Source organism: Anarrhichthys ocellatus, unplaced genomic scaffold (genome assembly GCF_004355925.1).
Source record: "Anarrhichthys ocellatus isolate YVR2014 unplaced genomic scaffold, GSC_Weel_1.0 scaffold3, whole genome shotgun sequence".
Classification (NCBI taxonomy): domain Eukaryota; kingdom Metazoa; phylum Chordata; class Actinopteri; order Perciformes; family Anarhichadidae; genus Anarrhichthys; species Anarrhichthys ocellatus.
This window is the reverse complement of record NW_022280033.1, coordinates 487,186-499,227: the sequence shown is the minus strand read 5'-3', so window position 1 is coordinate 499,227 and position 12,042 is coordinate 487,186. Positions and strand designations below refer to the sequence as shown.

The 12,042-nt window shown below is 45.1% G+C and overlaps 1 protein-coding gene across 1 annotated transcript in view; it reads left to right on the top strand.

Moving 5' to 3' along the window:
• ehbp1 (EH domain binding protein 1) overlaps positions 1-12,042 on the top strand; it is a 132,778-nt gene that overhangs the window by 113,887 nt on the left and 6,849 nt on the right. Inside the window, exons 22-24 of the mRNA XM_031840771.1 lie at positions 8,901-9,013; positions 9,406-9,555; positions 10,535-10,608. Coding sequence (XP_031696631.1) covers positions 8,901-9,013; positions 9,406-9,555; positions 10,535-10,608 — 337 coding nt within the window. The remainder of the gene's footprint in view (positions 1-8,900; positions 9,014-9,405; positions 9,556-10,534; positions 10,609-12,042) is intronic.

Sequence of the window (12,042 nt, the reverse complement as noted above, 5' to 3'; positions counted from 1 at the left end):
GTGTGTGTGTGTGTGTGTGTGTGTGTGTGTGTGTGTGTGTGTGTGTGCGTGTGCGCGCACGCACCTTGAATGATGTGTGTGGATTGAATTATAGTCCTGATGTGAGGAGAACATTTTCCACCCTTAGATTCAGGAGGCGGAGCAGATGACGGGGCTATTCATTGGCTGATAACAACTGATGGGGAGGTTAATAAGCTACACACCCAGGTCATCACAGGCTCTTTATGGGGCTGCAGAGGAGAATGGAGGACGATGATGATGATGAGAGGTGTGTGTGTGTGTGTGTGGCAGGTTGTGAGGAGTGCATCTCTTCAGTATCTCTACTTTGACATCCCTTTTTAAAGGTCCCTCAAACTTCTCTCTATCGCACTAAATTAGCTAAACTGACTTTAGTGCAGGAGAGAGTGAATGTGTTCTTTGCAGTAATACGCAGTCACACGGCGTACATGTCCTGAAAAAGACTTGACTCTCTGAAGCTTATAACCTTTATGTAAATTATTAATTAAAGTGTATCTGTGTGAGCAGTGGGTGTTGTTGAAGGTAAAACCTGTATACACACACACACACACACACAGAAACTAGAAGAGGAAATCACCTTTATTACGTTTTAAACAGTCAGTAGAAGGTCTACTGTGGTATACTTAATGTTTAGTATCGTAATCCGTGAATACATACAGCGTATTACTTACAGACTAGCATTGGATCGGTTCTGAATGAGTCTGAGCGGTGCATCCCTGCAGGTGATGCTGCAGCTTTTTCCACAATATTCAAAGCAAGCATTCCCTCAATGGCTGATCCCCGACATGCTAATGGATGTAGTGCTGCTGAGGAGTCATGCGAGTTCAAACAGAGAGCATCACCACTGGTCCGGTTGATAGAAAGCAGCCCCCACCGGTCCAAGCAAAGGCTCTCGTTCTGTAGAATAGAACCAGGTACCAGGCAGGACCCCGGCATGGGGTCTCTCTGCTCCCTATCACACCACTCACCTAATAATAGAAGAGAGCCCCCTGTGGAAAAGGAGCTAGCACGAGCCGGTGAAGATCACGCTGTTAATAGGATGATGCCCTTTTTTGCCTTTTGTCATGAGATTACGAACGTGGGATGGCCTCTTCTTCCTCCTCGCTCTTACCCGCACACAGCTACAGGCCTCCTGGAGGGCCCCGTCCAGTTGGAGTGGAGACAGAGGCTTTGTTCCTCTGCGTGTATGGTTAAAAAAAATAATAAATAAAAGGCCCGCTAATGAAAATACCTTTTAGGGGGTATCGGCAGGTGAGCTCCCCAATCAGGCGTCTCAGCAAAAACACACACTCAGGCAGTACATTCGCTCTCATACCCTCTTCTCTACCCCCCCCCCCCCTGTCTTGCGTTATTAATTACCTGAAGTGCTCTGGCCCTCGCAGAGAGAAGAAGAAAAAAGCTCTTCTTCTTCTCTTCATCCAACACGACAGCCTAAAGTGGGAGGAGGGGGTGTGTGCGTCAGAAAATGGAGGATGATAATAGTAGTAATGAACACACGGGTGACAATAATGAGAAAGGTAATTGAGAAATGGTGTGTGTGTGTGTGTGTGTCTTCCCCCCCCCGCCTTTATTTTTCCTTTTCCAGCCCCGAGCCAAGTGGGGACAGGTTGAAACTCATCTTATTTAGAGCTCAGTCAAATGCTTCTCGTAGAGCAGCGGTTTCTGGCTCTGAAGTGAGTCAGGGAGTGTGTGAAGTCGTAGATTTATTTTTCATTTTTCTTGTTGACGTCGAGTGCACTGTTGGGATTCTTGTTTTAACACGTTGATGCTTCACCGCTGCTCTTTTCTTTTCCACTCCGCTCGCTTTGATTGTTTTCTACTGTCGTGTGTGAGAGAGAAACGTTCCCCGTTGGACCGTACATGCATCAAAGATGCAGTTTGTCTTCTGCTTCCTTCGTACGTTTACTTTCCTTCCTCGTTACTTGCGTCCTCATGTTGTGTCTCTCTCTCCGTCTCCCTCCCTGGCCTTTCTCACCCGGGCTGCGATAGAGACGGTGGCGGTCTGGGCTTTAACAGACAGAGGCTGCCTCCACCAGCCCATAGTCTGCCACTCTCTGATAATGTTTATTGATTTGGAGCAAAAACACAATTTGATGGAGTGGGGGGTGGGGGGGTGGGGGGGGGAGAAGGGAAGGGATTGTATTTGATTGTCGCATCTTGGCTGGTTCTGCTAGACAAACAGAAAAATACTCCAGAAATTGCATTTCATATAGACTTCTTGTAAAAAGCTTGATTTTTTTTTTTTTTTAACATAATCGTGTGTTTCATCTAATAGAGATGCTCTCAAGTCCGAGGCTACGTCCACACCGCTACACTTCTTCTTTTTTTTTAAATCAAAACGTTCTCAGTCCAGATGAGCGTTTCATAAATAATCTCCGTCCATACCACCGGGGCTGATAACTCCAATAACAGCTCTCCTCCTGCTCATGTTGGCAGTAGTAGCTTCATAAAACGCAGAATATAACTGCACAACAGCTGCTAGCATGGACAACAAGGTCAGCGATGCTTGTACTTCGTTATCCATGTTGAAAGTAACCGCTGGTGGTCGTTAGTTTTCTTACAGAAAAGGATCACGTGATCGGACATTCGAATCAGAGATGAAGCATCGTGTACTGCAGAAACGTAGCAGAAGTTATCCGTAGATGTAGCCTAAGTCAAGTCCCAAGTCTTTGAGCTACAGGTCAAGTCTCTCATGGTCGTAATGTTTCCTCCACTATGGTCTTAAAATCAATGTGCTGAAGGAACCTGTTCATTCTCTTGGAAAGTGTCCTAAAAGTGGACAAAAATGACCAGGAACTTGGTGGAAACACGGCTTTAAAAATAAATGACTTCTCTTACTCAAACACACTGTGTGCAAGCAACAGAAACTGTGTGTGTGTGTGTGCGCAAAGTGTAGACTCCCAATATGAACATTTCATCTCCAGAGAGAGTCTATTATGTGAACTCTGTTTGAACGAGCCCCCGCCTCCTCTTAACCTCTGAGGTGGAGGAATGAGAGGCGTCGGGAGGTTGGCCTACTGTTAGCTCTGAGGTCAAACCTGTTTGCCCAAGGCTGCGCGTGTGTGTGTGTGTGTGTGGGGGGCTGTGTGTGTGTGTGGGATGAGAGGAGGAAACATATTAGCAGCACAGACCTGTCGTCTGTTTTATCTCGGTCTGTGAACACACATGTTGAAACAGTGACGTGATGCATGTGGACGCTCGGCTGCTCATTAAAAGAGGCTTTAGTGATCCCGCCGTCCACATAGTTCATCTCTCCTTCAGTCTGTGCTCATGATCTGGGCTGCTAGAACAGAGAGAGATCACCAACAATGAGCTTTTAGAGACACAAATACAGATGTTCTGTCCAACGTCGTCTCCTAGAAATGAAATCTAAGATGCTTCCTTTGTACAAGAGAAACGTAAGAGGAGACGATGTTCTGTTGACTTTCATAATCTTTTAGCTAAAGTCGTACAGAGTTCAGGGATGTGAAGCATTTTAAGTTAATCATCAAAGATGTCAGAGTTCAACATATTTCTCAGAACGTGTTGTTATGTCGGTTTAATGTTTACAGACAGTAAACATATTACTGATGTTTATTTAGTGTCGTCATGACCAGCATCAGGCTATCGAGGACACGGAGACACAGATCAGTTTATATTGGTTACCTGCTCTCCATTAGTCAGTTATTGATCTTTTATTTGTAACCTTTACTTGAATAACCCTTCACAGCTAAACAGGAGTTCATTTCTACTTCAGTATCTTAACATGTGACCCAGATGACTAATATCATCACCATACTGACTGAAACAGACCTCCAACATTAATGCACATTGCAATTAGAAACAAATTATTATGCAGCCCCACTTATGATTATGGAAAAGACCCAGTTCACCCCCCCCCCACACACACACACACACACACTCCTGCCTCCTCGTCTTTTGTCGGCTGTAAAGCAAGCAGTGGTTGACAAATGACACCGGTGGAAAAGGCAGTCATTGTGCCTCAGTGTGAGAGAAGGTTTCTCCTTTTTCTCTTTCTTATTTCACTTTTCTCCTTTTTCTATTCGTGGAGGGGGGGAGGGGGAGGGGCAAAGAGGTGAGTGTGAATCGGTTAATGTGTTCCATTCACCAGACATTATACACAGGTTCAATAAAGCAGGAATCTGCTCTATACGCTGAAAACCATTGTGCCATTGAAGAGCGGCTAAAAAGGCCTCGAACAAGCCTTCCCCCCAGAAAAAAGAGAAAGAAGAAATACCCCTCAGCAGCACTCCAGTAGAGAGCAGAACAGAAGAGCACAAGGGAGGAGGAATCACACGTGAAATGTAGAGCGGGGGGGTCGAGTCTTACACACAAGTGTTGTCATGTTGCCGAGTTAGAAACTGTTGCTTTTATAAAACGTGAAGCTGTTGAATCTGATTATTTAACGTAGAATCAGTTTTTCTGCTGCATGTTTTCTGCTCTATGGCCAAAGCTCCTAACAAGACACTCCTCTCCTCACATTGATTAAATCAGACTACCCCCCCCCCCCCCCCCCCCCCCCCACCCCCTCCCCCACATGCACCCCCCCCCCCCCCCCCCCCCGGACCCCTCTGATTAAGGCCGGCCCCTGTCATGCATATTCACAGCGCCGCAGTGACGGCCTTTTAACGAGCTCTTACCCTAATCACGGAAAACAATGTTCATCCTGTTTCTTTTTTATTCCTTTTTCCACGTTTCCTTTCATGCGTCTTCGGCTTTCATCTCCGCCGATTCCCCGCTGATACGAGACGAGCTCGGCGGTCGGACGGTGGGAGAGACACACAAGTCCTTTAAATAAACAGCGATTCAGAAAGTTCAGCTCTACGTCCTCCCTTTCCCCTCCTCCTCTTCGTCTTTCTCCTCCTCCCCCTCCTTTTTACATGTCCGATAGACAAATTGGATTAGCAGCTATTGGATTAAATGGTGGGATAAGAAATGAGATGAACGTGCTGTGATCACAGCTTTTTAATGTTTTCTGTCTCGTTTCCTTTCTCCTCATCTAAACTCTTTCCTTCAAGGCACCGAGAGAGAGAAGAAGTTTCTCTTTCATCCAGTTATCGTATTTCATAACGTTCTAAACGGATACCTGGAGTTTGTGCTTGGCCTGATTGTCTGCTCCGTAACTGGAAGGTCAAAGTATTGAGCCCTGTGTTGCCCCAGAATTGACTCATTGACTAATGTTTCCTCAAATTGACTAATTGCACTGAAGCAATTAGTCATTTTATTGATATTCTATAATCACTTAATCATTTAAGTGATTTTTTTTAAAGCAGAAATGCCAATCATTTGCTATTTTAAGCTTCTGAAATGTTTCCTTCTTTTCTCTGATTGATATTAATTGAATACATTTGGGTTTTGGATTGTTGCTCGGACATGAAAAAAAGAAGCAATTTGAAGACGCCATGTTGGCCTCTGGGAAAATTTGAGAGGCATTTTTCACCATTTCCTGACATTTCATAGATGAAAATATTAATTTGACAGCAAATTTCATAGTGAAAATAATGATTAATTGCAGCTTAAAGTGCACCTTTTGGTGGCGACTTTAGTCACCAAAAGTGCCCTCAATAAAGAGACAATCAAACCTTCAAAGTTGGAGCGTTTGCATCAAACGGAGGCCAAATACATTAAAACAAATAAAACCGTCTCATTGCTGCTTTGGGCCACGATGAAAGTAGTCCACATACTAGTGAGTATTTACTCACTAAAACTACTCGTTGCAGGCATTTAGGGAGACCTAGCATAGTAGCATAACACACTTAATTAAAAACCAGAAACCGCAGCAGCAGTACGACCACCTCAGGGTGGGTTCCATTATTCATATCTACCCTGAATGCAACAGCGGCCAAGATAGCTATCTTAATCTTATTTGGCTATAGAGGCCCACGCTGTCTTTCCTTCCCTCGATTCTTTTATTTCTAACTCTCGTATGGATGCATTCAAACACACGTTGACCCTCCCTAACACATATTCTTCAGGATAACCGTCTTCCTCCACACGCTCATGTCGTCGTATCTCCGCCGTTGTGTTTGTGAGAGTGAAACAACAGACGATCAGATAGAGGGGTGGTGGGGATGTGTGTATCGGTCGTATCTCGTTGAGTTGATTGTATCTCGTGTGTTCCTCACCATCGATAGCTGCGGCGACACCAAACATGATATTAATGACGATAAAGTTTTCCTGTAGGAAGGGAGACCCCTGCGTATCTCCATCAGACATGTTTCACTAATCCTTTGATGTCCTGATCAAACGCTGTGCCGACGCCAAACTTCTTGCTCCGGTCTCGGTAGATTTCAGGTTCCTGTTTCTAGAGCTGTGCCCTGCTCCGTGCTGTTTACAGCGCTGAGAAATGGCGTGCGAGGCAAGCAGCGAGACCCAGAATGCAACCCTGCCAAGTCGCCAGATGCTTTGATCCAAGATGGCCCCCCGAGAGCCAGCATGGATCCGCAGCTTCTCGGAAGCCAAGGCTGGATTCACAGACACAGTGTCAGTGCTGCTTGCCAGGGACATTTACACCATTTGTCTTCACACAAAACAACGTCTCTGTTGTTGTCACTCTTAACATATGCCATTCGTTGGGCGCGCTCATTCCAGTACGAGTGGGTACAATTCAATAAAAAAGGGTTGTTCCAGTGGGAGTCGAACCCTCAACCCTGCAGTAGAGCATTCATTCATGAGTGCAGCTCCTCTTAATCTTCTGCATATATAAAACTGAAACAGCAGGTTTTTTGCTGTGTTGCTGTAGTTTCCTGGTCACTTGCAGTAACATAATGCAGTGGATTGGTGCTCAATTAGTGGATTGATTGATGAATTAAGACAGAAAACAACTGTGATGATCGACTAATCGTTTTAAACTGGTTCCAGCTGCTAAAACGTGAAGATTTCATGCTTGTAATTTGAATATAAATGTTTTTTGTTGTTAAAGTAAACATTTAAGTCTCTGTCATTATTAAATACAACAGGGACTAATGCCACTCCCCCAAATTAATCATAAACTTCTCCATTATCTAATTAAAAATGTGTCTGATATTTAATTTGAATGCGTATTAAAGAGTTTTAGCTCCCAGACATAAATGTTAGACAGTAGAGGAGCTGCAGGCGCACCTGTCTCTTTAAGAGTCAGGTGGTCTCTGGAGGTGAGAGGTGGACTCTGAGAGAGGTTGAGTGAAGGAAGGAGGATGCTGAGCAGCTGTCGAAGCGTCCTGCCCCACTCGTCCTCCCTACATCCCTCCGTCCCCTCCTTTTCTTTCCTTGGCTTTGAAGCCGCTCAGCTGCTCCTCCAGTCGCCACCTCATTCACCATTCATCCCCTTTTCCCTCATCTCTCCTTTTCTTCCCTCCTACCCTACCTTTCCTCTGACCTCTCCTCCTTTCCTCTCTCTCTCTGTCTCCCTCCCTTCGCCTCCCCTCCCTCCTTTCATAATATGCGTCCGTTGGTTGGTCGGTAGCTGCTGGCTGGCTAGCGGTGGGGGGATATAGCTTTATAATCCCCCCTCGTCTTCCAGCCCGCCTCGCCACAATGTCACAGGAGCTTAATATTTGCCATTATTATTTGCTTGTTTTATTTGACTTGGAGGCAGCACAATGACCTGTCAGCGCCGGCTTTATCCCCCCTCCGAGTGTCGTCCGTTTCAAAGTTGACTACAGTAATCCACGAGCCCCCGATTCCGCTAAATCCTGAAGCTTCCTTTCATTCGCTCGTTCTTTTTTCCCCTCTCTCCCCCCCCCGCTCCACCCTCCTAAATGAAATTACATACATCTGCTGGCTCAGAGTATCACAAATGTCCACACACTCACCGGTGTCCACGCACACATCCGCGCGCCTGCCTTTTGTCGCCAGTGAAGCAGCGGCCCAATACTGTGTGTGCGTGTGCGGCTGAATTTACGCACAGCTTGTGATAATTTTCTATTGTTTTTAAGTTCATAGTCTTGCATGTTTAGTCATTTGAATCTATCAGAAAGGAGGAGAGCAAAAGTTACATTTTAGAGACGATAAAATAAAGAAAATAATCAGGAATGAAAGATATAAAGCGTTAAAGCTTGGCATACATGTGTTTCCTCCATTATACAGCGCACCAATGCCCTTCTTATTATTCAGAGGATCCCCAATTAATAAAGAAGTGGTGTGAAATGTCTTCTTCGTGTTAATTCTGTTATGATGCCTGTCGTGTCGCTTCCCAGCTATTAAACCCTCCTCTTGAGAAACGGAGAAAGAAAGAAAAAAAGAGATAATAACATAAGCCTTGAGACGATCTTTCATCTCGCCTCCTCTGTTTTCATCCGTTTCTTCTCTTCACAGACGCACTGAGTGTCAGATTAACGCTCGCCGTCGCTGGTTAAACAGCCTCCAGTGAGGAGGAGAAGCTCGCATCCACAATTCTAGACACAAACCGCGCTGAGCCAAGCTGACCACAGTAGAGATTATTTACCCGACGACGGAGAGACAGAAAGACAAACAAAACGATCGCTTCAGCACACACACACTGAACCCAAAAACACTGACGTATGTCTACATCTTATAGCAGCTATTTACTCTGCTCTCCATCCTGTAATTTGTATTAATCTGGAAAGACTCACATATGTCTGTTTTATATTCTCTGCTTAGTTGTAGGAGATGATTCTGTCATCTTAACTATATACATTAGATGTAAATTCATAGATGTAATCAAAGATTTTGTCTTAATGATGCCAAACGAGCGTCTTTGTGTTTGAAAATCGAGGCCTGTTTTACCAAAACAAAAGCATTTAACAGCACCATAGAACTGGAATAACTGAGATGTAAATGTCGTCTCATGCTAGAAAATGCAAACTGTAAAAGAACTCCTTGATAGCTGGTCTTCAGATCCCTGAATCTCTCTTGAGATCGCCTCGATTGTCTGGTTTCAGAGACGGCTCGTTCCTCCGGGGTCAGACGTGAGGCCGCTCTCACAGCTGACGTTTGAAGGTTTCCATTCAATGCGCTTCGTCCGTATCAGGCTGTTTGCATCCCGCCGTAACCGGTGAGTCACAGCTCACGCTTACATTAGCCGTGCGTCTGAGCCTCGTTAGCTCTACACTGGAGAAGGTGACCGAACTGAGTGATCGGTGGGATGTGTGCCGCCCTACAGAGAGAGGCTCCGCTCTGTGGAGGCGCTCCACGGTAATCGCCGAGTTAATCCCGACCCGGTTGAAGCCGTATTGACGTTGTGAAGACACGGCGTGAAGTATGTGGATGTTTGCACTATAGGAACACGAGCGAGCAGTGTATTTACACACATGAATATCTGGTGGACATGCTGACTCTGCAAAAAGACATTTAAATAAGGTTGCCTGAGGCCGTTTGGGTCGTGCATTATGTTGCTTTTTCTTCTCTGGTTGTGTAATATGTGCAATGTGTTGTAATGCTTTTTAGTACATGTTGCTTTGCTAACAAAGAGCTTGTTTTTCTGTGTGTGTTTCCAGGCAACAACAAGGAGGAGGAGGAGGCCATGATGCAGGAGTGGTTCATGTTGGTCAACAAGAAGAACGCCCTCATCAGACGACAGAACCAGCTCTCTCTGCTGTACGTATCTCTCTATATACAAATATACATACATATATGTATATGTATGTATATATGCAGTAGAAACCTGGAAACGTCACAGACGTGTTGGATCAAACGTGTTGAAGCTACTCTGGGTTGGGAGTGTTCTCTCCACTCCATTCACCCCCTCTATCTATGCGCTCATTGATTTACATGTGGACGGGATATGAAATCAATAGAAATGTGGTGATCATCACTCTATCGCTAGTCTCTTTGTATGTGGTCAGCTGCGACAGGTGGACACACACACGCACACACACACACACACACACACGCTGCCTTTTTTTCTCCTTCATTTGCGGCTGTTGGGATTTCAAAGAGTGCAAATGGAGGAGAGAGAGATTGAAGTATTCATAATCACATTATATCGTGGGAAAGGGGAGGCTTTTAAAGTGGCCAATTGACAGAAGGGCTGATTATTAGCCTTTCTGTTCTCTCTTTGTGGAGGCGAAGAGAAAAGAAGCCTGTGAAGGACAAATTCTATTAGGGAGCCGAATAAGCTCATTTTTTAATATGGCTGAAAGAGGAAAGAATTTAATTTGTGCCACACACACACACACACACGCGCGCGCCACATATCATCATACACACACACACACACACACACTTTAGATGCACATTTATTTCATTGTTAATTTTCCTGCTCTTTTATCCTCCACCTCTCTCTGTTTCTGATGCTTTTTCACCACCTTTTCTTCTGTCTTTATATTCTTTCTTCACACACACACACACACACACACACACACTCACCCAGGGCTGTGTGTGTATCAGTTATGTGCAGTAGATTAATGCGAAGCCGGAGAAGGTTCGGGCGAGTAGCCGAATCAATGTTTATTGCAGGTTTCTTTAAGTGCTTAATGATTTAGTCATTAACATATTGATGAACGTTGTTGTGTGTGTGTTTTTTACTCACACTTTCTCTCTCTCTCTCTCTCTCTCTCTCTCTAACTTGCCACAGGGAGAAAGAGCACGATCTGGAGAGACGCTTCGAACTACTGAACAGAGAGCTGAGAGCCATGCTGGCCATCGAGGGTAAGACGCGCGCACACACACACACACACACACACACACACACACACACACGATCACTCTGGAGGTGTTGGGCAGTTGAGGAAGTGTCAAAAAAAATGTTGCTTACAGTGTTCAAACTCTTATATTTGTGTCCTAAGATGCATTTTTACAACCAAATAATTCACTTAAATTAACAAAGAATCGCTACTGATTTAAAATAATCGACTGTGACGCAAAATAAACAACCTGTCACTTTTCAGAACATGACAAAATGGTTTATTTTTCCATTTCCTGGTTCATTAACGAGACGGTAACGCTACCGTCAGGTGATCCTTCTCCCTCCATCTGTTCTCCAATGGCCCGGCCTTCATCCGGAGCCTGAAGCCGGATGATTTGAATTCTTGCGTCGGCTTCTTGATGAGGATTAAGATGCGAGCTTGCGAGGGGATTTTCGTTCCCTGATACTTGATCAATGCTATCTGTTTCCTAGCTAGACCCCGACGAGCAGATGCCTGATTTGAAATCCAGCCACATTGAGAATTAAAAAAGAGAGAAAGCGGGGGGTATTTTATTGAAAGCTTGTTAACTATACCGCAGCCAGAGAAGCAGTCATTGTGTCGTATCAAAGTTGTCAGGGGGCCAGGGAAGTTTAATCCCCTTCGACTGCGTCCTCTTTGGCAAAATGAACCTTTTGCCAATCAATGCTAATTGATTTTGTCATTCGACATTGACCACCCTCCCTCCCCCACACCACCACCCCCACACCCCCCTCTTTCTCCTCACAGCCTTCGGACACCCATTGTAATTTCACCAGGCACCTGATAAGCTACCTGGTCCATAATAAATCAATTGTAATTAGCAAGAGAGGAGGTGGTGGTGGGGGAGAGGTTGGGAGGAGAAGGAGGGGGGGGTGCAGATGGAGCCACTCTGCCTGCGTTCAGGTTGATTTCTTCTGTCTTCACACGTTTTATTTATTTATATTTATAGAGCTGCAGCGTGTCCACAGCTCCAGTCAAATGGGAGGATTTCAGTTTTCACTTCACGTGTGTGTGTGTGTGTGTGTGTGTGTGGCGCAGTGAGTTTCACTATGTTTGTGTGCGTGTTGTTGTTTGTTTATTGTCCTGAGCTAATGTGTGTGTGCAAGTCTTTTTTTGTCATTGTGTGTCTGTATGTTTCTTGGTGCTTCTGCAAGTGCAATGTTTTTTTATATAGTGTGTGTGTGGAGGTGTGAGAGCAGAGATGTGGTGTGTGTCGTGTCACCTCGCTCCGCTCTGCCTTCATGAGGACTTGTTGGATTTGCTGCTGACTAACTTATCAGCCGGCCTTCTCTTCTCCCCTAAAGGGAGACACTTAACATTCACAGGTCTACCTCTCTACAGCAGCCACAGATAGTTCTGAGCTGCTGGGAAGAGAGAGTGTGTGTGTGTGTGTGTGTGTGTGTGTGTGTGTGTGTGT